This window comes from Sturnira hondurensis, unplaced genomic scaffold (genome assembly GCF_014824575.4).
Source record: "Sturnira hondurensis isolate 20B ecotype Veracruz unplaced genomic scaffold, ASM1482457v3 Scaffold0008908, whole genome shotgun sequence".
NCBI classification, from domain to species: Eukaryota; Metazoa; Chordata; class Mammalia; order Chiroptera; family Phyllostomidae; genus Sturnira; species Sturnira hondurensis.
The window spans coordinates 3,298,686-3,319,643 of record NW_028081539.1 but is presented as its reverse complement, the minus strand read 5'-3'; the positions used below and the strand labels follow the sequence as shown (position 1 = coordinate 3,319,643).

Genomic DNA, 20,958 nt, shown 5'->3' with positions numbered 1-20,958 from the left:
ATTTTCTTGTGTCTGGTTATCTCTGATTATTGCCCTCGCATGGTTGTTTATGGGGTTCGCAGGACGAATGTGCTCTCCTCCGAGAGATACTGGGTTGCTTCTGCCACACTTCTGGGGTATTACTGGTCAGGGATTCCTTTTAAATCATTTTTAGAATTTTCACTCTCTGTTTCACTATGGCTGTGTGCCTGGGGTGGCCACATCTCAAAGACTTTGTTTTTCCTCCTTCTTATTTGCCTGCTTTGTCCAGCGCCGAGAGAAACTGCTCTTCATTCTCATGTGGTTGAGTGAGAGATGGTGGGTCAATTCTAGTTCATTCTTTTCCTGGAGATGTTATCCTTTTGGGTCCCAGTTGAACGGATGGAGAATTTCTTAAGAATCCCATGTTTGGCAGGAGTTAACCCTTGTCTTTTGCCACCTTTCCTCGTGAGGATGAAAATCTGAAATGCAAGCGGATGGCGTTGGCTGATGCCTCAGGGCCAAAGTGGGTTTGGTTCTCCTGAGCTGAGGTTTTACTCAAAATTTGTCCTCGCAATGCCCCTTGTCTATTTTTTTGGTGTTCTTAAATTAATATATATATATGTGTGTGTATATGCACATACATATGCATATATTATATATATAATATATATAAATATATATATATTTATAGTTTATCCAGTGGTTTTCATTGTTTTCAGTGGGAAGTAGATCTCAGTAGCTTAAGAAATCAAAAACTGCCCGCTGGCCCAGGGCTGGAGCCTAAGAGCCTGAACCTGCTGCAGTGCTGTCGGGAATGCTGTTGTAAACCCACCCCTCGGCCAGCGGGTTCCGTGCAGCACCTGTAGAGGCTGGGCTGGAGGCAGGGTGGGTCTTGAGGGTAATATTACTTTAATTTGCCTAAGTGTTCACGTGCTTGGCTGGAGGAACTGTGTTAGAGAAAAACCATTTTTTTTTAAAGGTACTGCTGTCCTTATTCACTCAGGCACGAGCCCGTCATCTTTAATTTCTTGGTGTTTCCTTTCTTTCTTAATTGCTTTTCTTTTTCTTCCATTTCTATCACAGTATCCTAATTCTAGGGTTATTTTTACATACTTTGTAACCTCTTAAATACTTCATTACTGGTCTTTAGTTACTACCAGAATTGAATGTTCTTTTGCAGCTATGACTTTTTATGACCTCTTGTGAATTATCTGTTTCTATCATTTGGTGAAATATTTTATTATATACTCTCATTGTAGATTTTTAGTCTTTTGGAGTTTCATCATACAGTATATTTTTCTTTTTGTATTTTTATTTCTTCAGTTTAAAAATTGTCACCTTTCAAAGTTTGTATATTCCTGTTTTTAAACATTTTATCAGGTATTGTGATGAGAGCTGGGAATATAAGAATACATATAGCACATTAATGTGTGCATAGTTCCCTGTTATAGTGAGGGAGATGGGCATATAAATGCTTAGGGTATCGTACATAAATGCTATAATACTGCATGTTCAGACGGAGAAAAGGGAATAACTATTATTGAGGATATCTGGGCAAGCTTTGCAGAGGTAATGTAAAAGTGACAGACATTTCCAGGAGAAACATGGCGTGGAGGGACATTTCAGGTATGGGAAGTGTGTGTAATGTCATGGAGATAAAAGTCATGGTGTGCTATAGGATGTACAGGTAGGTTGGTATAATTGATTGACGGGTGAAGTCTTTTGGGGATGAAAATTGAAAACCGGAAAGAGTTGAAAGGCCTCGGTATAAAGGGACTTGGACAGACCCAGAGAACTTGTATAGTGGGGGTAGAGAATTAGGTGGGGTGCAGTTGGGGAGAGTGAGTGTCTGGGGTGGGGCTGGTGGTTGTGAACCGAGCCCTGACAGTGGGAGGGGGCGGGTGTGCCTGGGTCTGTGGGGCATCCCCGGGTCATCCTTGTGGATGTAACAATCACTTAGGACAGTGGCAAGAAGGTGAGTGTCACGAGATGTTGACAGGGTTTGGATTTAGACAATGTCTGTCCCAGTTTTTGCACTGAAGTCCCTGTTCTGAGAAACCTCTGTCCTTGGAAAACTGGGATGTTTGGTCACCCTAGTGAGGTGCCAGGAGGGCAGGATGAATCTTAAGCTTTGAAAGGTGGAGAGAAATCAAGGGGGAGAGGGCTGGCCAGAGCGGAGGGAGACAGGAGGGAATGTGTTGTTGCTAATTTGTGCTGGAATGGTGTTCTCAGGCCAGTAGAGGAGCCTGAGAGGCTCCTTTAAAGAGAGGCTGAGCGTGCGGGAGGTGGGGATTGGTTGGTAGAGGACAAAATGGAAAATGTTTGTCTTGAGTTCAGCAGAGAAAATACAAATGACTTAGGTGGGTGGATGGGTTGAATTAGATAAGACTAAGGAGCAGTGCTGGGTCTCTAGAGTAATCTGTATTTTGGACACTGAGGGCAAGGATGAGAGACAGAAATAACTGACCAAAAGATTCATTGAAAATTTTGGTATAAAGTTGTATTCAGTTCTGACTGAGAGGAAAGGGAGGGAGGCAGAGGAGGAGGAGGAGAGCGGGAGAAGAAGGCAGAGACTGATTGATTGGAAGTGTCTCACTTCCCTCTTTTGTGCCCCACATGGCATCCGAGGTTTCTGGTCTCTGGAGAGGCATCATGCTGTTCTCAGTAAATCTTAATGTTTAATGCTCTAAATGCTGCCTGGTACCCTGTGTATCACCGTTCTTCTGTAAGCCTCAGCAAAAGTCACTGCCACAGCTGCTCCATTGGGTTACTTTCAGCTGAGTTTATATAGAACTGTTTGAGCCGTCTCTGAGGTAGGCTCTGAAGTTACGTTCCTGGGCAGGATCATCTCGCTGCCTCTCTTTCCCTGTAATGAGTGTGTTTCCCTTCATTCTGCTCATCGTAACTCAAAAGCAAGGCTGAGCACCAGGCCTGCTGGGCATTCGGGCTCTCCCAGAGCTCTTGCTGTCATTCAGCAGCTTGCTGGAATCAGGCTTTTTCCTCTTGTGAGTAGAGTCAACTTGTCTTCTCTTATAAACTTGTGCTGTGGTTGAATAATGTAGTTAATTTATAGATTAGCATCTTACCTTTTGTTTGTGTGGTCTGCTGGTGCTGTAGCTGGCTTGTAGAAGGCGCTGAAGAAGTGCCTGTTGAGCGGGGCGGCACAGAGCGGGACGTGTGTCTGATGTGTGCTGTCAGGTTGTGCTGTATCTAAACGTGTATCTGGCCTGTCATGCCCAGCGCGGGGATCGCTGCTGATGTGATTTATTTGGAAGACTTTTAAGAACTCTTGTATAAATTAAACATGTTTTAAAAAGGGATTTGTTTTCTTGTAGAAGAGAAGAAACATGCTTGAGTATAATTAATCTTTCCTTTTAGTGTAATTTTTAGTTTTCAAATGTGTCAGAGCTATTAAAAAAACAGTTATAAAGTAATCAGACAACTGATTTTTTTTTTACATTGATCAGCCTGGCAGAGTTACTGAGACATCAACATAACTAATTAGAATGTCAGAATATTAAATTACTGTTTGTTTTCTAACTTTTAGTGTTTTGGACAATTATAAAAGAATTTGTAAGTGAAATAACATACCATCCTGTCAATTTTGGTTAATTAACACAGTCACACAGTGGACATTATTTCTTTTTTCATTTCCCATTTTTCACTCTTTCATAAAGATTTACCAGTTGTTAACAATTTAACTGAAATATTTTTTCTTGTGTATTTGGCTCTCTTTTGTACATTTAAATGAAGACAGTGTGTTGTACTGGGTTGTAAATAGAAAACTATTTTCAGCTAACTTTAAATTTAGGTCAAATGTGTTCTGGTTATTAATTGCTGTGTAGCAACTACTCTCAAACTAAAGCAAGGATTCTAAAACCTTAGCCCTAGCCGGTGTGGCTCAGTGGATTGAGTGCTGGCCTGCGAACCAGGTTGCAGGTGGATTCCCAGTCAGGACACAGGCCTGGCATATGGGCCAGGTCCACAGTAGGGGGTGCACGCAAGTGGTAACCCTCATTGATGTTTCTCTTTCTCCTTCCTCTCTCTAAAAACAAATAAATAAAATATTTAAAAATAGTTCTAAAATCCAACATCAAAAATTAAGAGCAAACCCTGAAATTTCAGACAATGACCATTTGATCATATCTCTCCATTTTGAGGGTTGGGATTCAAACTGGGCTTAATAGGGCAATTCTGCTCCATATGGAGTCCCGGGGGTTACTCGTTGGCTGCCATTCCGGCCTGGGATGTACAAAACGGCTCTCCCCCCATGCCTACTGCCAAGGGGAAGAGTTCGAGAAGGCCAGACCCTGCTGGGATCCTCTCTCTGATCCCACCAACCCCCACCAATAAGGAAGGGAGTGACCCAGGACTCCGAGAGGACAGTGTGCTCGCATTCCCCTCGAAGACCAGGCCTGAGACTGGCAGGGCATCGCTCCTTCCATGTTGTTTGTCTGAGCAGTCATAGGGCAGCATGGAAAAAAGGAGGGCAGGTACATCTCGGCTCTCAGTTTCAAAGACTTTGCAGCCAGTTTAATCTTCACAGGACGATGAATGATTAGGTCACAGTGCATGCATTTGGGAAAACAAGGCGCCCATTATAGGTCACAATACTTACTACCAATTCAAAACCTGTATTTATTAGAAATAGCACTACTATTAAAAATGATCATTTGTTTTCAGTATTTGCTTCATTATAAATTTTTGATTTCATTACAAAATAAATGATTCTTAATGGTTTCATTAGACATTGGATGTTTTAAATACTGTTTTCATTATTCATTTTAATTGTTGTTTTAATATTGTTGGAATTGTTAACAGGTATTTTTACCTGCTAGTACAAATGTGTTCCATTTTCAGAAAAACTGATACTTAAATCATTTATTAATATTTGCATTTATTGATGCCATGCCCCTTTCCACAAAGGATTTGAGGTGACTTGCAACAAGACACATGTGACAAATTTGTATAGAAGTACAACATAAAGAGCATAATGAGGGACTTCCGCCAAGATGGAGGCATAGATGGAAACACTGTGCCTTCTCCCACAACCAAGTTTGACTACAAGAAAGGTTTGGAGAACAAAGACACAGCCAAAGAACAGAAAATTGAATTATACAGAAGTCCGACAACAATGAACCTGTTCAACCGGGACGCGTCACAACCCAGCGACTTAGTTGCCCCGTCCTGGTGAACACCTAGGGCTCTGATCCCGATACGTAACAGGCATGAACAGCCCAAAAGATGGCGCACGAGGAACTCAAAGTCCCAGAGCCAATAACTCTAAGCGACCGAGAAATTGCCAGCCTCCCAGAAGCACAATTCAAGACACTATTTATCAGGATGCTCACAGAACTGGTTGATTATAGTCACAAATTAGAGGAAGATATGAAGGCTAAACTAATTGAAATGAAGGGAGATGCACAGGAAACCAATAGTGATGGAAAGGAAACTGGGACTCAAATCAATGGAATAGACCAGAAGGAAGAACAAAACATCCCACCAGAAAGGAATGAAGAAATGAGAATTCAAAAAAATGAGGAGAGGCTTAGGAACCTCCAGGACATCTTTAAACATTCCAACATCCGGATTATAAGGGTACCAGAAGGGGGAAAGAAACAGCCACAAGTGGAAAATGTATTTGAACAAATAATAAAGGAGAACTTCCCCAGTCTGGTGAAGGAAATAGACTTCCAGGAAATCCAGGAAGCTCAGAGAGCCCCAAAGAAGTTGGACTCAAGAAGGAACACACCAAAGCACATCATAATTACATTAGCCAAGACCAAAATGAAGGAGAGAATCCTAGAAGCAGCAAGGGATAAGGGGACAGTCACCTACAAAGGAGTACCCATCAGACTGTCAGCGGATTTCTCAAAAGAGACCTTACAGGCAAGAAGGGGCTGGAAAGAAGTATTCCAAGTCATGAAATCCAAAGACCTACAGCCAAGATTGCTTTATCCAGCAAAACTTTCATTTAGAATGGAAGGACAGATAAAGTGCTTCTCAGATAAGGTCAAGTTCAAGGAGTTCATCATCACCAAGCCCTTATTATATGAAATGCTAAAGGGACTTATGTAAGAAAAAGAAGATGAAAAATATGAACAGTGAAAGGGGAGCAAACTCACAGTTATTAACAACCACACCTAAAACAAAAGCAAACCAAGAGGACAGCTAGATCAGGAGTGGAACCATAGAAATGAAGAACACATGGAGGGTTAGAAACAGGGGGGTGGGAGGAGGAGAAGGGGGGAGAAGGCGCAGAAAATAGCATAGACAGTAGGTAGAAAATAGATAGGGGGGAGGGCAAGAATAGTGGGGGAAATATAGAATCTAAAGAAGTTGAGACACGTGGTTATAAACTAAGGGGGGGGAATGGTGGGGGAGGGAGTGTGCGGGTGGAGGAGAATGAAGGGGGGAATAGAACAACTGTAATGGTATAATCAATAAAATATATTTTTAAAAAATAAAGAGCATAATGAGGATCAAGAAAGACATTAAGCAAATGGCATCACCATTTGCCCAGTGACTAAGGCACCAGTTTAAGTTTTTTCCCCTTCATTTGCAGTCTGTCCATCTCTGCTACCTCCAAAATCCACTCCAGCTCTGTCCACTTGTGTTTTCTCCACCAGTGCTCCTCCAGTTCAGTCCACTATCATCTTTTTCCTAAACTACCAAAATAGCCTCTTGGCCTGCGCAGGGGAACTCATTCTTAACTTCCCTCTGTTTAATGCACAGTTCTTAGTATAAACGTCTATCTTACCCGAGTCTGAGGGCTTCACCCAGCTCTCTCTTCATCTCTGGCACCACCCCCTGCCTGCCACTGTGCTGTCTTCTTCCTGTTCCTTCAGCTCTCCAGCCTTTTTCCTCTTGAGGAAAAAGAGACCTTTTAGGACCTTTAGGGCAAAGGTCCTAAAAGGACCTCTGGTTGGGATGTTACCCCTGGTTGGGATGGTGTTGCCATGGGTTTACATGGCTGACTCCTTTCATTCATGTCTCCATTTAAATGTAGCATCTTCAGAGAGGCTTTGGCCGTACATCTGAAAGTATAGTCCGCCAATCCATAGCACTTCTTTTTTTGTCTTTTGTCGTGCTTGCTACCTGATTATTTATTTATTATTTATTGTTTATTTTCTTTCTCACCTCATAAAAGGTGAGCTTCATGAGGACAGTTTTTTTCTCTTTGTTTATAGTTGGATCTCATCTGTTGGAAATAGTGCTTGGCACATAGTAGGTCCTCAGTGTTTTAGAAGGAATGAATGAATTCTACATAGAAAATAAAATTTTAGCAGTAATGTTGGTATTTTCAGGACATGATAAATTTATTTTAGAAAAGATGATTCTTTCCTTGGGATGACTCTCTAGACAGGTGATGTGTATCAGAATCACTAGTGGACTTAAAAAAATGTTCACCTGGTTTCAGTCTGCAGGTGTGGGTGGCACCAGGAATGTATAAGTTTGAAAAGCTCCACTGCAAACCTGATGCACATTCTTGCTTAAGCACCAGGGCCTGAGAGAGAGAGAGAAAGAGAGAGCAAGAGAGAGCAAGCGTGCGCTATGTGCATTCAGGTAGAAAACTTCACATTATTTATAAACGTGATTGAATGTTGTTGATTGGAGGCTTATAGAATAAATCTCTGGGAAGCCTTATTTATATCTTCACTGTAGAGGGTAGGGTGACAGTTTACAGACGTCCAAGTGGTGTGCCTGAGATGATCATTTGGGAATGTGGGAAGGAAATAAATAATACAAGGTATATTTTCAACCTAATTTTTAAACATTTTAGGGCAGGCCTATTTTACATACATAATGTACAATAGTATGTGTATGTAATTTATAACAGTATACATATACTGGAAGTATGTGCTCAGAATATTTTTGTTGATAAAATCATGTGATCCAAAGAAGAGAGAGATGACTCTGCCGTCAGGGCAGCTCATGCCGTGGTGAAAAGTAATCCCCAAGCCTCCGGACCACTGAGAAGGTTTATTTTTTGTTCATGCCCTGTGTCTCCTGTGGGCCATCATCTGCAGCCCTGCTCTGTGTGGTACTGACGCACAGCTCCGTGGATTGAGCAGTCTTTATCTGGACCTCACCATTTGCTGTGGCAGAGGGAGGGAGGAAGTAGGTAAACCATGTGCTTATGAGGCTTTTGCTTGGGAGTGACACCTGCCACTTCTGCTTAGATTTCACTGGCCACAACAACTTATAAGGCCATGTGGGAGTCCAGCAGTTAGGGGATACATAAGGGATTCTGTATAGGGTGAGTAGTAATGCAAGCCTCTACACAGACAGCCTCTACCTATGTGTTTACTATGTAGGACCATTTTGCCTCTCCAGAGCTTGCTCCTGACCTCCATTCAGGATTGCCGGCAAGAATGAGACTGCTCTTGCTGTTCTTGGTTTGATGGAGAATGTATTATTTAAAAAACGAAACAAAACCCAACCCAAATCCTTAACTCTTTTAGTAAGGTAGCATGTAAACTAATGCAATTATAAAATATAGAAATAAAACTTTACACAAACTATTAATGCTTAGAGTGATTTGTGCTTGACAAGAAGATTCTACCATTATACTGTTTGCCATTTGAAGCAGTCGGGATTGACCATTGAGTGGGTGGGTATAGATGGTAGGGATTGAGGTGTGGGGAATTATGAATGGGTTGGGAAGAGAAGGACTTCAAAGCTCAAATGATCAGGGTTTTTGCCGATTGAAAATTAGTCAGAGTGAAGGTTGAGCATTTCTGGAATAGTAATTAAGTCACTTAGGAAATGTGATTCCATATAAAGCAGTTTGTTTATATACTTCTCTTTAGGAAGATGTTTATTTTATGAAGCATGATATATAATAGGTCCTTGAATAACATCATTTCATTCAACATCATTTGTTGTAATGTTGATGAGATGCTGTCAGAGCTTACCATTTAACCTATAGTAAAATTTTCATTATATGTTATTTCGCTTAAAGTCACAGAACCTTTTGACGATAGTAAGTGGGAACTTACTGTGTCTTGATTGTGAGATGTTGCAGTGATAACCTAGCTTGCTTTATTAAGTATTTTGAACACCCTCTAAACACCAGTTACATGTTGGTTTAATACAGTTAGTAGTTTTAACTAATAAAAGTTTATTGAAACCAGTTTAGATGCAGGAAACTTTTCACTTTATTTCTGGGGGAAAAGCCTGGAAAACAGAAGATAATCAAAATGTACATTGCTGATAATAATAATAAATGTGTACCATTTATTAAGGGCAGACTATTTGTGATGACTATTCTAGACTCTCCCTATATTTTATTTTATTAAAAGCTACATGTAGTAGGTACTTCATTTTACTGGAGAAAAAGAGGTATGAAGGGGTTAATTAATTTGTTTAAGATTTGAACTTAGGTTTCTGCAGTTACAAAAATCATGTCTTTTCCACTCTGTTGCTGGCTTTTATAATCGTTCCACCGTAGCTGTTTTACTCTTACAGGAGACGCTTTGTTAGTAGAAGCAGGAAGCCATTTAATTTTGTCTTGCTCTTTGAGACAATGAGTCTTTTTGAGGCAAGCAGTAGGTGACCTCGTTAAGGGAGTCTGAGGAAGTATTTTTATATTTTTCTCAGTGGTTTTTAGCTAGAAAGCAGAAGGGAGTACTCCAGATTATTTAAACTTTTGAAATAATGAAGTCAGTAGCAGTTTACACTAATTAGTAAAGTTTGAGACAATCTTTTCAGTGAGTATTCTCTTTGGAAATTTAAATCTTGGCTCTAACTAAATAGATGAATGAAAATTTAGAATATATGTGACAAATGGGTGAACTTTTTAATGCACCAAGGGAAAACAAAGTATTTACTGAAAGGCTGGAATGCAGGAAGTGACTAAATGTAATTTAGATCGCTGTCATGCGATTTGGGAGTGCACCTGGTTATTTTGGATGAATGGTTTGGAACCACATTGAATTCCTTAGAATTTTACCCATTATTTCTAATCTAATCAAGGCTAGATATTATTATTTTTTGTTTTGGGGGTACATTTCAGTGAAAGAAAAGCTTATTACATTCTTTACTAATCTACCCTAGTTTACTTCTCTCATCATCTTTATGGTATTGTTTGTGCAATTGCTTAAGTATCTTGTTGGGGTTTTACTGAAGGTCCCCTTTAGAAACGGGCCACAGAAGGGCCGGGGCGGAGTGCTGGTGGGGCGAATAGGCAGTGCTTTGGGCCTAGCCCGGCTTCAACCAGAGTATTTTCCTTTTCTAGTTTTTGCAACACAGTATGTTTTCAAGCAAGATTTTCTTGAAGAAGGATTTTTGTTCTGAAAATGCATTTGAAAATCTGTTGTATTTCTCATTTTCTATTGTATTTCTACCTTCCATGGAAAACAGAGAAAGACATGCTTAACTAATACTACTAGTAAGAAACAGAAGTCTTTGACTCAGTAGATTTGGGTAAATGTGGAAATCACTGGGTATGCCAAAAGTGGAGATTCTACAGTGTCACTGTAATACTTTTGGACTTAAGCTAGTCAACATTATCTTTAATTTTATTAAAAAAATTTTTATCCTTACTTGAGGACTTTTTTTTTATTACTTGTAGAGAAAGAGGAAGGGATAAAAGGGTGAGAAGAAGGGAGGGAGAGAAACATTGATGTGAGAGAAAAGCATCGATTGCCCCTTGTACATGCCTAGAACGGGGACTGCACACGCCCGCACTTGCACATGCCTGTACTTACATGTGTTTGGACTGCGGGTTAAGCCCACAACTCAGGCATGAGCCCTAATCAGGAATTGAACCTGCAACCCTTGGGCTATGGGATGATGCTCCAACCAACTGAGCCACACCAGCCAGGGCTCTTTAATTTTTTAATAAATGAACATTAAAATGATATGCAAGAAAGCAGTGAACAATTAGAAATTGAAATAGGGAAATAGTAATTTATAATAAAATCCAGAACATGAAATATCTAAGGGATAAATGTAATCAAATAAGTGTATCTATAAAGAAGAAAATATAAATTATGTATGGTCCCTTTATCCAAAGTTAGACAATGTAGACTTTTTCCAGGCATAAAGTTACACACAAACACATACTTGGAATCTCTTAAAAGATTTTTTTACTTCCTACACCTAACCGTATTAATGTACTTTCACCCAACAGCATTATGACAATAATTGTAAATTTCCATAATTTATGAATTTTACTGAATACATATTTTATTATAATACTATTGATTTTTTTTAACCTTTTAAGTGGTAAGAAGTATAAACATATCCAGAAAAGAGTATAGTGCAAAAATACAGAACTTAGGAGTTGACCACTAAGTGAACGTCAGTCTAGCTGTCGTTCAGGTGGGGGAAGAAGCACTGCTGTTGCCTTGAGATGCCTCCCTCTGCCCCTTTGAGCCCGTCTTCTGTTCTCTTCTAGAGGAAACTGCTAATCTGACATGATGGTAAACACTTCCTTACATTTTTTCTTTAGTTGACCCGAGTATTCATTCCTAAACCACATAATTTTTTGTATTAAAACAAACCATTAGGCCCTGGCTGGCGTAGCTCAGTGGATTGAGCGCGGGCCTGTGAACCAAAAGAATGGCGGTTTGATTCCCAGTCAGGGACCATGCCTGGGTTGCAGGCCAGTTCCCAGCAGGGGACGCATGAGAGTCAACCATACATTGATGTTTCTCTCCCCGCTCTCTCCTTTCCTTCCTCTCTAAAGATAAATAAATAAAACTCTTTAAAAATAAAAATAAATAAACCATTATATAAGTGGAACAATCAGGTATATTTTATTTTGTTCATGTTTATTTTGTTCATTATTTTGCTTAATATATATTTCAGATTATGCACATTGTGCGAAGTTGTATTGTTTTTGTTGTTATGCTTTATTTTATACTGAATATAGCCACAGTTATTAATTCTGCTTTTGATAGATCTTTGAGTTTCCAATGTTTGTCCATTGTGAATAATGTTACCTTATGGTTACATGAATAATGCTTGTTCACGTTTACTTGTTTGTATGTTGCTTTATGGCAATGGTCTGAGAACTGGAACATTCCTACCACTTGGAAACTTGTTAGAAATGCCAATTCTTGGGACCCACTACATATTTATGAATCAGAAGCTGTAGGGCTGGTGCCAAGTAATTTGTGTTTTATTAAGCCTTCCAGGTGATTCTTGTGAATATTATAGTTTGGAATCCATTGCTCTAGGGAAAGGGTCAGCAAAATGTGGACCTGGGCCAAATCCTGGCTGCTGCCTGTTTTTGCATGGCCTGCAAACTAAGGCTGGTTTTTATATATTTTTTGTTATTTATTTTATTTTTATTCCTCCCTTTCCTTTTTAAATAGATGAAAACCTTAAAAGGAAAATAACATTTTTTGGCACAGGAAAATTATATGAAATATAAATTTCAGAGCCTATAAATAAAGTTTTATTGTAACACAGCTGTGTCCATTTACTTACATATAGCTATTTTCCACTGTTTTTCTGCTGCAACAGAAAACTGTGGACTTGTGACAGAGATCTTATGGCTTGCAAAGCCTAACATATTAACTGTTTGGCCTTGTCTAGACAAAAGTTTGCTTATGTGTTTTGATGTATATACTTAGGACTAAAATTGCCAGGTTATAGGGTATATTTACTTTCAACTCCTGAGATAATACCCCATTTTCTAAAGAAGTTATACCAAATATGCTCTTGTCAATAGGTTAAGAGAGTTCCCATTGCTCTAGGTTCTTGCCTGTATTTTCCAAATTTCTTTTTTTTCCAACTTTGCAAACCACATGACACGTTTGATCAGTCACAGCACCCTCACCATACACTGCACAGATCTTTTTTAAAAATGTTGTTTATTTTTTAGAGAGAGGGAGAGAGAGAGAGAAACATCAATGTGTGGTTGCCTCTCTTGTGCTCCCTACTGGGGACTTGGCCCGCAACCCAGGCATGTGCCCTGACTGGGAATCAAACCAGCAACCCTTTGGTTCACAGGCCAGCGTTCAATACACTGAGCCATACCAGCCAGGGTACGGATCTTTTTTTGTGTGTGTTTCAGTTGTATTTTTACCTTTCTTAAAATAGTAAAGCATACTATGCCAAAAATGTTGCTTATTTTCTTCCATTTACACTATTAAAATGGCTGCACATTAACCAATTTTTATTTTTCTTAAATGCACGCTGATATGACAGCTGTCACAATACAATCTAACAAAATTGTTTCAAATGAAGTTAAAGACAAGTAAGTGCTACTAGAGCCGTCTTCTGGAAAAAAACAAATGAACTTGATCCCTAACCCAATACAATGAAATGCCCAAATCTTAAGTATACCAAATTCATGAATTCTGACAAATGCATAAACTAGTACAACTTAAACTCAGAGGAAGACTCAGAGCTTTACTGTCTGAAAGTTTCCTCATGCTCCACCTCAATAAATCTGTCTTGGCTCTCACAGATATAACTGCTACTCTGGTCTTTTTCTACTATTCACTTTTGCCTGATCTAAAGCTTCATATAAATGGAATCATAGAAGGCTTTTTATGCTTATGTGCTTTCATTTTTCTTGGGTAAATGCCTAGGACTGGGATTGGTAGGTCATAGGGACAGGTCTTTTTAATCTTCAAAGCAACTGCCAGGTCTTTTTTCCCAAGTGGGCGAACTGTTTATATTCCCACCAATAATGGGTGTTGCAGTTCTTCTACACCCTCACGAACGTTTTTCCCCCATTTTTAATGTTAACCATTCTCATGTCTGTGTAGTGTCATGTAATTGGCTTTCCTCTACAGTTTTAGTTTGCACTTACCTAATGACTAAGGTGATTGAGCATCTTTTCGTAGACTTACTGATTTTTTGTATTTTATCATTTTGTAAAGTGCCTATTTGTATCTTTTTCTTATTTTTCTTGGATTGATTGTCTCTTATTTTTGTCTTGGCTATTCTTGGCCTCTTGCATATTTATATACATTTTAGAACCAACTTGTAAATGTTTACAAACAGACACAGACATACACAAAAGCCATTGTGATTTTGTTTGAGAGTGTACTGACTATATAGATCAATTTGAGGAGAATTGGCACATTTATAATATTAAGTTTTCTGGTGCATGTTTATGGGTTATCTGTTATTTAGGTTTTCTCCTGTTTCCTTCAGTAAAGTTATAGTATCTTTGTAGAGGCCTTCCTTATCATTTGTTAGATTTATTCCTCGGTGCTTGATAGTTTTAATTTTGTTGTAAGTGGTACCTTAAAAAAATTCCATTATTGTACTTGGCTGCTGGTGTACAGATATATGATTGGTTTTTCTACATTCGACCTTATATCCGGAAACATTGACTAATGAGGTCAACAGGTATAATAATTTATCTGTGGATTCTTCTGACTTTTCTAAGGATATTAGCCTTATAATCTGTGAAGGATGACAGTTTTGTTTCTTTTCCAATCCTTATGCTCATATTTGGTCTTCCCGATCTGGTGATTGTTCGTGGAGTCTTGATCCCTGTGAGCTTTATCTTTGAGTACTGGGGATGGGGTTTGGAACGTTATTTGGAGAGCTACACCGGGGCCTCAGAGGGTTATAGCTTTCTCCGTAAGAGTTTTCACTTGTTTCTCTCATGGGTCTGGGGGCACTGGCAGTCCAGGCCAACTTCAATTCAATCCCTAATCCGAGGTCCCTGGCCTGCTAGATACTTGGGAATTGGACTGATCCATGTGATGGCTGATGAACTTCTGGTTTGCCCCCACCTAAATCCTTCAGGGGCCCTAGAGTAGGGGATAGTTGATCCACTTTGGACAGAGTTTCTTTGAAGCTGCTTCCCCAGAATGAGCACATATAAAAGTGGGCTTTAAATGACAGGCCTTGACTGTTAGCCTGGCAGTTGCTAAGTGACCTGTGAGAACTGTGATGCACATGGTTTGGTCTAAATTACTTCATCCACATTATCTGAAACTTAAGGTGTTTATGGCTCCATTGAATATTTAATCCTGGTTCCTGGGTTGTTTTGTGTTTCTATTAGTTCTTTGTTTCCTTTCCTTTCCTTTCTTTCCTTTCTTTCTCAAATAAGTTTTTATAGTGTCCTATTCATATAGCTGTCATTACACTTGTCTTTTATTTCTTTACACACCTGTGTGCTTTGAGTCTATTTTTTTGTTTTTGCTCATGAACTGATGTTTTATTGTGTGCCTTGTTATATAAAATGCAATATAGTTGACACTGTGTTTGAAAATATATTTGTAGGAATCATTTAAGGCATGCCGTGAATGTACTTTGCTCCACAGAAGATTTGGGTTTGCCTCTGCCAGGCGTCGGGGCATGAATCAGGGACCATCTTAAAACCAGTTCAGGGCTTGGGGTTTTTTCTAATGACCATGGCATTTGAGCAGGAGGGTCTCCATGGAGCTAGAATGAAGTTAGATACCATCCTTCCTCTGGGCCTGACTTTGTATATTAGTCTTCTGTACTGTAAAGAAAATGCTTTAAAAAATTTCTTCAGTGTTTTTGCTTTGATTTCTGTGAGACATTGATCTGCATAATGTAGCCTGCTCTACTGAAATAGGATCTACTGCAAATTTTTAAACCAAATACCTGTTGTTGAGCATTTGTATTTTCTTAATATTATAAACAGTATTGTGATGTAGAAAGATTGCTCCTGTTTGTGTGCTTGTCCTGTTGTTTACTTAAGATTAACATCCTAGAAGTAAACTGTTCCGGTCTGCATGTTTTACCGCTTCCTGATACGTTTTGTCGAAGTGCCTTTCACAGAGTTTGTCCCAACGCTGTGTACCCTGAATTTTCTAACTTTTGCCGTTTGACAGGTAGAAAACAACATGACATTTTTATTTTAACTTACTTTTATTATTTTCACTTACATGAATAGTGGCTGTAGTTTACTTTTGAATTACGAGTATTTATGCCTGACTTCTAAAGGGCTTGTTGAGAGTAACTCAGATATCCAGTGATGAAAATACTTCCTGCGGTTTGTCTTTTATATTTGGTCTTAAGTTGCAAATCTTTTATTTTTCTGCATAGAAGTTTATATATATATATATATATATATATATATATATATATATATAAAGATTTTATTTATTTATCTTTACAGGAGAAGGGAAGGAGAGAGGGAGAGAAACATCAATGTATGGTTGCCTTTCGTGCGTCCCCTGCTGGGAGTTGGCCTGCAGGGAACTGGCCTGCAGCCCAGGCATGTGCCCTGACTGGGAATCGAACCGGGATCATCTGGTTCGCAGGCCCATGCTCAATCCACTGAGCTTCACCAGCCAGGGCAGATATATCACTCTTTAAAACCACAATTAGTCTGAGATAATAGAATTACAGTTGTTTTTAGAAAAACTAGTATTTTAAGTTTGGAGTTGTTTTATGTGTAGAAAATTGAGAAATAGTTAAATCATTCTTGACTGCAAATAGGTATTTTAATTAGCATAACTCTTGAATTGGGATAATGCTCATTTTCAGACTATATTACCCCGAGTTTTTACTATAATTTTTTAAATATCATAATACTCTCTGTTTTTCTGCTATTATTCTTTTGGTTTATGTCATCAGAAATTGGCAGAGTAGAAATCTGAAAGTATATTGAATTTAAATTTTCTTTTATATTTGCCTTCATTAATGACAATAATGATTTGGTAATCTTATATTAGGAATGATTTGGAATATCTGGGTTTAACAAATTTTATAAAAATATAAAATCTTCACCAGAACAGGAAAGTATTGTATAGAAACTGAGTGAAGACTCACTTTCTTGAGTGATATAAAATATGTTTTGTTTTAGATAAGTGATGAAGAGAAGGCACTCCGACAAAAGGATATTGTTGCTTCCTCACCCAGTTTAGGTGGGATTGTGCCGGAGTTAGTTTATAAGGTATGTAAAGTTTTAAAATACTGTCTGGGCTGTTCAATGTGTCACAGTGAGCTTTGTACACTTTGTATTTAATGGACCCGTGTGTGTGTGTGTGTGTGTGTGTGTGTGTGTGTAGCCTCCCTTCCCCTTTGCCATGCACATTTCTTCTTCACCCACGTGGAAGTGAGCCAGCATTCTGTGTGAGGCGTTTGGCCCCCACAGACACCGCCGTGTCCTGCCTGGGCTCTGACTCCCTGCTGCGAGCCATTCTCTAAAGGGAATTCTCTTCTTGCAGTGCTCAGGCTTTTATACCGCATGCTGCGCTGCCCCCGCCCCCGCAAGGACACTCCTGTCCCTGCCTGTTCTGGATGACTGCTCCGCACAGAAGCCCTCTTGGCTATTGTTGGGCTCTGACACCACGCTTGGCCGGTCTTCCTGTGTGAATGTGGTTGCGTTCTGCTTGGGCTGTTACACGTGTTCTCCTGTGGCCAGACCTTCTTTGCCCCATCCAGGTCCCAGCATCATGCACGGGTTGCCTCTGCTGTTCTCTGCTGTTGCCTCTGCTGTTCCTTAGCGCAGATGCCTGCTTTACTTGAATCCATTAAATGTTTTTTGGACTAAATAGTTCCAGAAGGGGAAGAGGGGAAAGCTGAAATCCATTTTAAAATTTGATAGCTGCAACCCCCCTGCCCCCAATTCCCTTTGATAAGAATATACTCTTTCTTGCTGTCGAGTGCCAGTAGTTTAAAACCCTGCCTCCCCAGTAGCTCCCGTGCAGACCTCCCTGTCTCTAGTTTAAAACCCTGCCTCCGCAGTAGCTCCCGTTCAGACCTCCCTGTCTATACCAGTTAGGCCGTCGTTCCGTCAGCCTTCCAAACTTGGAGTTTAGGAATGTGTATCTATCCCTCCCACATCACACATTTCCCATTATTCTTTATTGATAATCATTTTTTGCTTCTGCTTAGGCATTTTATGTCCATTGTGAACACCCTAGTAAGCTAGGATCATGGATTTTAGAGCTCAGAAACCCAGGAGAATTAGCACCAGGGGTGTCCAACCAGTGGCTTCTGTGCCCCATGCGGCATAGGATGACTGAATGAATGCGGCCCAACACAAACTCGTAAATTCCCTTATCACCTTTTTTGGCTCATCAGTTTTTGATAGTGTTTGTATATTTAACTTGTTGCCTAATACAACTCCTCTTCTTCCAGTGTGGGCCTGAGACATGGAGGGGTTGGACACCCCTGGTTTAGACTCTCTCTTCCTGCCCTCTCCTGGTTTTGTAGGTTTGCCCACTGGGGTTTAGAAGCACTCATTAAGTGTACTGAGATCATAGTCTAGTAAGTCACAGAGCTTGGGTGAAAGGCTCACGTCTCCAAGCACTGTCTCCTTTTCCTGCCTGGATTATTGAAGTAAAGCCTCTTACCGCCCCTCTGATATGTCCTGTGTAACTTCCCTGTTTGGGGCAGAGCACACGCAGGTACCCAGGAGAGCTGTTTGACTTCCCCGGTGTGTCCGTCTTGTCTTCTCAACGCAGTGATGGACCTGCTCCAGGACAAGGGCCGTGTCACTGTCCTAGAAGTCTGTAAAGTAATTAACTGTCAGAATCACATGATCTATTCATTGTGTGATGTCATTGGATATATTGAAGCATGATGGGCGTGAAGATTTAGCATTTCCCTAAAACTTGGGTGAATAGGCAATTTGGGGATCATTTTTTAACATAATTTTTTACCTTATTTTTATGAAGGAGAAAAACTATTGGAGAATACTAATATATTGTGATGATAGCTTAAAATTTTAGTATAGGTTATAGGGCTTTAAAATGTATGCAGACTAGTATTGGTTTTTTAAAAAATACTGGCAAATATTTAATAGAAAAACTGCTTATTATTATTTCTTATTATTGAGATTAGCTTTTGAAGGCTATTTCTCTAGAGAAAGAGTGGAACATAGGTGAAGGAATTTGTGTCCACTCATTAGTAATTTTCAGCACCGAATGTATTGTGTACAGATTAGGATGTTGCTTGTTGCCGAATAAAACGTGGAGTATGTCACACGAGAGGAGTACAGTGTGTGCAGAGGGCTGGGGGTGGGGCTTTGAAATCCTGGGGACTGTAATTTGTGCATTCATGTGGTGAGTAAAAAGAAAGCATTGTAGCTTGATTTATTTTTTTTCAAAACATCTACCTGAAACAAGCATGGTTTTAGACTGCCACCTCTTCGTAATGCTAATTGTTTACTTTTAAATTGATTAAGATGTGTAAATTTTTTTCTCTCTGGTTGGCTTGGATTAATGACTTTCTCATAGGAAAAATTTTATTTGGACTTGGTACATATGAAGACTTGGGAGGATTTCAAAATAACAGATATTGCTTGTTTTTCCTGTTTCACTCTGAGTTCAGATCCCTTTTGCTGATGCTCTGGACTTGTTCCGAGGAAGGAAAGTCTATTTGGAAGGTGGCTTTGCTTACGTACCACTTAAGGACATCGTGGCAATCATTCTGAATGAATTTAGAACCAAACTGTCCAAGGCTTTGGCAGTAAGTATATTCACTTTATTACCATATTTCCATATTCACTTTATTTCCACAGTCACATTTTTAATGAGACACCCTTGTTAGTTTTGTTCTTTACTTCTTAAGGAATAATTTAATTTTCATAATGATATTCAAATTGCTTATAATGTTGTATTGGTAATTCTAGAATGCCAGGTTTTTATTTGTTCCTGCCCATAGTTAGTTTTCCTATTTTTTTCTTTGTCTTAGTAATACTAACGGAGAGCTGATTAATTTGTGGGTGGCCTCTGGGTTTTTTCTAGGTCATGTCTCTTTGCTTGGAGATGGATTTCTTATAAGACCCTTCACAATTAGAAAGGTCTGTGGTGGATGTAACCCTGAAATTTTGTTCTAAATTGGTATTTTGTGTCAGTAGAGGACAATGTAGAAGAGAGTCTGTACATTAAGTACTAACAACAGTGATATGATAGTGCTGCAGTGAACAGCCTACTGCTGGGTGAAATTGGTGGTAGCGTGTCCAATAAATAGCGCCATCACTGTTTTGTAAGAGATTTTGTTGAAGGTGTTATACTTAAGTGTAACATCTTATATATATATTTTGCAGTATTATGCTCTAATCCAAGTCTAGTTCTTTTTATATTTTTGGTACTTAATGCAGAAGAGAACTGCAAATTTATGTGATATGGTTCTTTTTAAGCTACACTGATTACATCATAAGTAACTTTTCCTTTTGAGTTAAAAATTGTAATAGTTTCCGGTCTAGTTCATTTTTATTATTGACTCTCCTGGGTTAATTAAGCATGTGTAATTCAGCTATATTAGCATTTGGGAAGACCAAAATGTTAACTCTGGTTTTATTAAATAGAGTAGTTTATGAAAATGCCTAGCACAATAGGTGTTTAATAACTGTTAATATTCTTCCTCCCTTGCTAATCTTATTGTTTTTAATCCTGAGTAGTGCTGTTTTTGCAGTTTTTTTCCTTGTCTTATGATTTGCCCTGTGCCGTAATCTGTTTACAGGTAAAGATAGTACCTATCACTACTGTCAATCTCCGTAACAGACACATATCTGCCCACTGGTTGGCCATTCTCCTTGTTTTATTATTATTGGTTTGTTCCCTCATTTTGTTTTTTGACATATGTGAAATGGCCGTATACTTTCCAGAATACTGGGTATCCCTAGCTCTAATCCTCCAAATGCCAATAGTGCCTCCCAGTTCCCATTACAACCAGAAGTATCAGCAGGTGTTGCAGAAAACTTCTGGGGTGTTGGTATCATTCTGGGGCTGATCCCAGTGGTTTCTTCCTCCGTTCCAGATTGTGGGGGTTATGCACGTGATACAATGCCTTCTGGCTGAAAATATGAGAAGTTGTTTGGGGGCTTCTGAAAAAAGCTTTCCTTGCTAATACATGGGCACAGGTGTATTTGCTCTGCCACTTATTTTCCTAACAATCTAATGTGCAAAGAAGGATATGTGGCAGATCTTTGCAAAATTTTTTCTCCTCTATTTTTGGGCAGAAGATGGGGGATCTAAATGTATGAAGACTAAAGCTAAAACTCTATGAGTTTGTAAGGTAGTAATACATTTATTTTTTCCAGCAAATTACACTTAAGCTTTGTACCTCCCTCCTGCTCATTCTTTCCTCCTT

At 39.3% G+C, this 20,958-nt stretch overlaps 1 protein-coding gene across 2 annotated transcripts in view; it reads left to right on the top strand.

The window, feature by feature from the left end:
• Nucleotides 1-20,958, top strand: part of PRIM2 (DNA primase subunit 2) — a 294,335-nt gene that overhangs the window by 37,604 nt on the left and 235,773 nt on the right. For both annotated transcript variants that reach the window (XM_037056323.1, XM_037056324.1), the window contains exons 6-7: nt 16,721-16,810; nt 19,195-19,332. In XM_037056323.1, the coding sequence (XP_036912218.1) occupies nt 16,721-16,810; nt 19,195-19,332 (228 nt within the window). The remainder of the gene's footprint in view (nt 1-16,720; nt 16,811-19,194; nt 19,333-20,958) is intronic.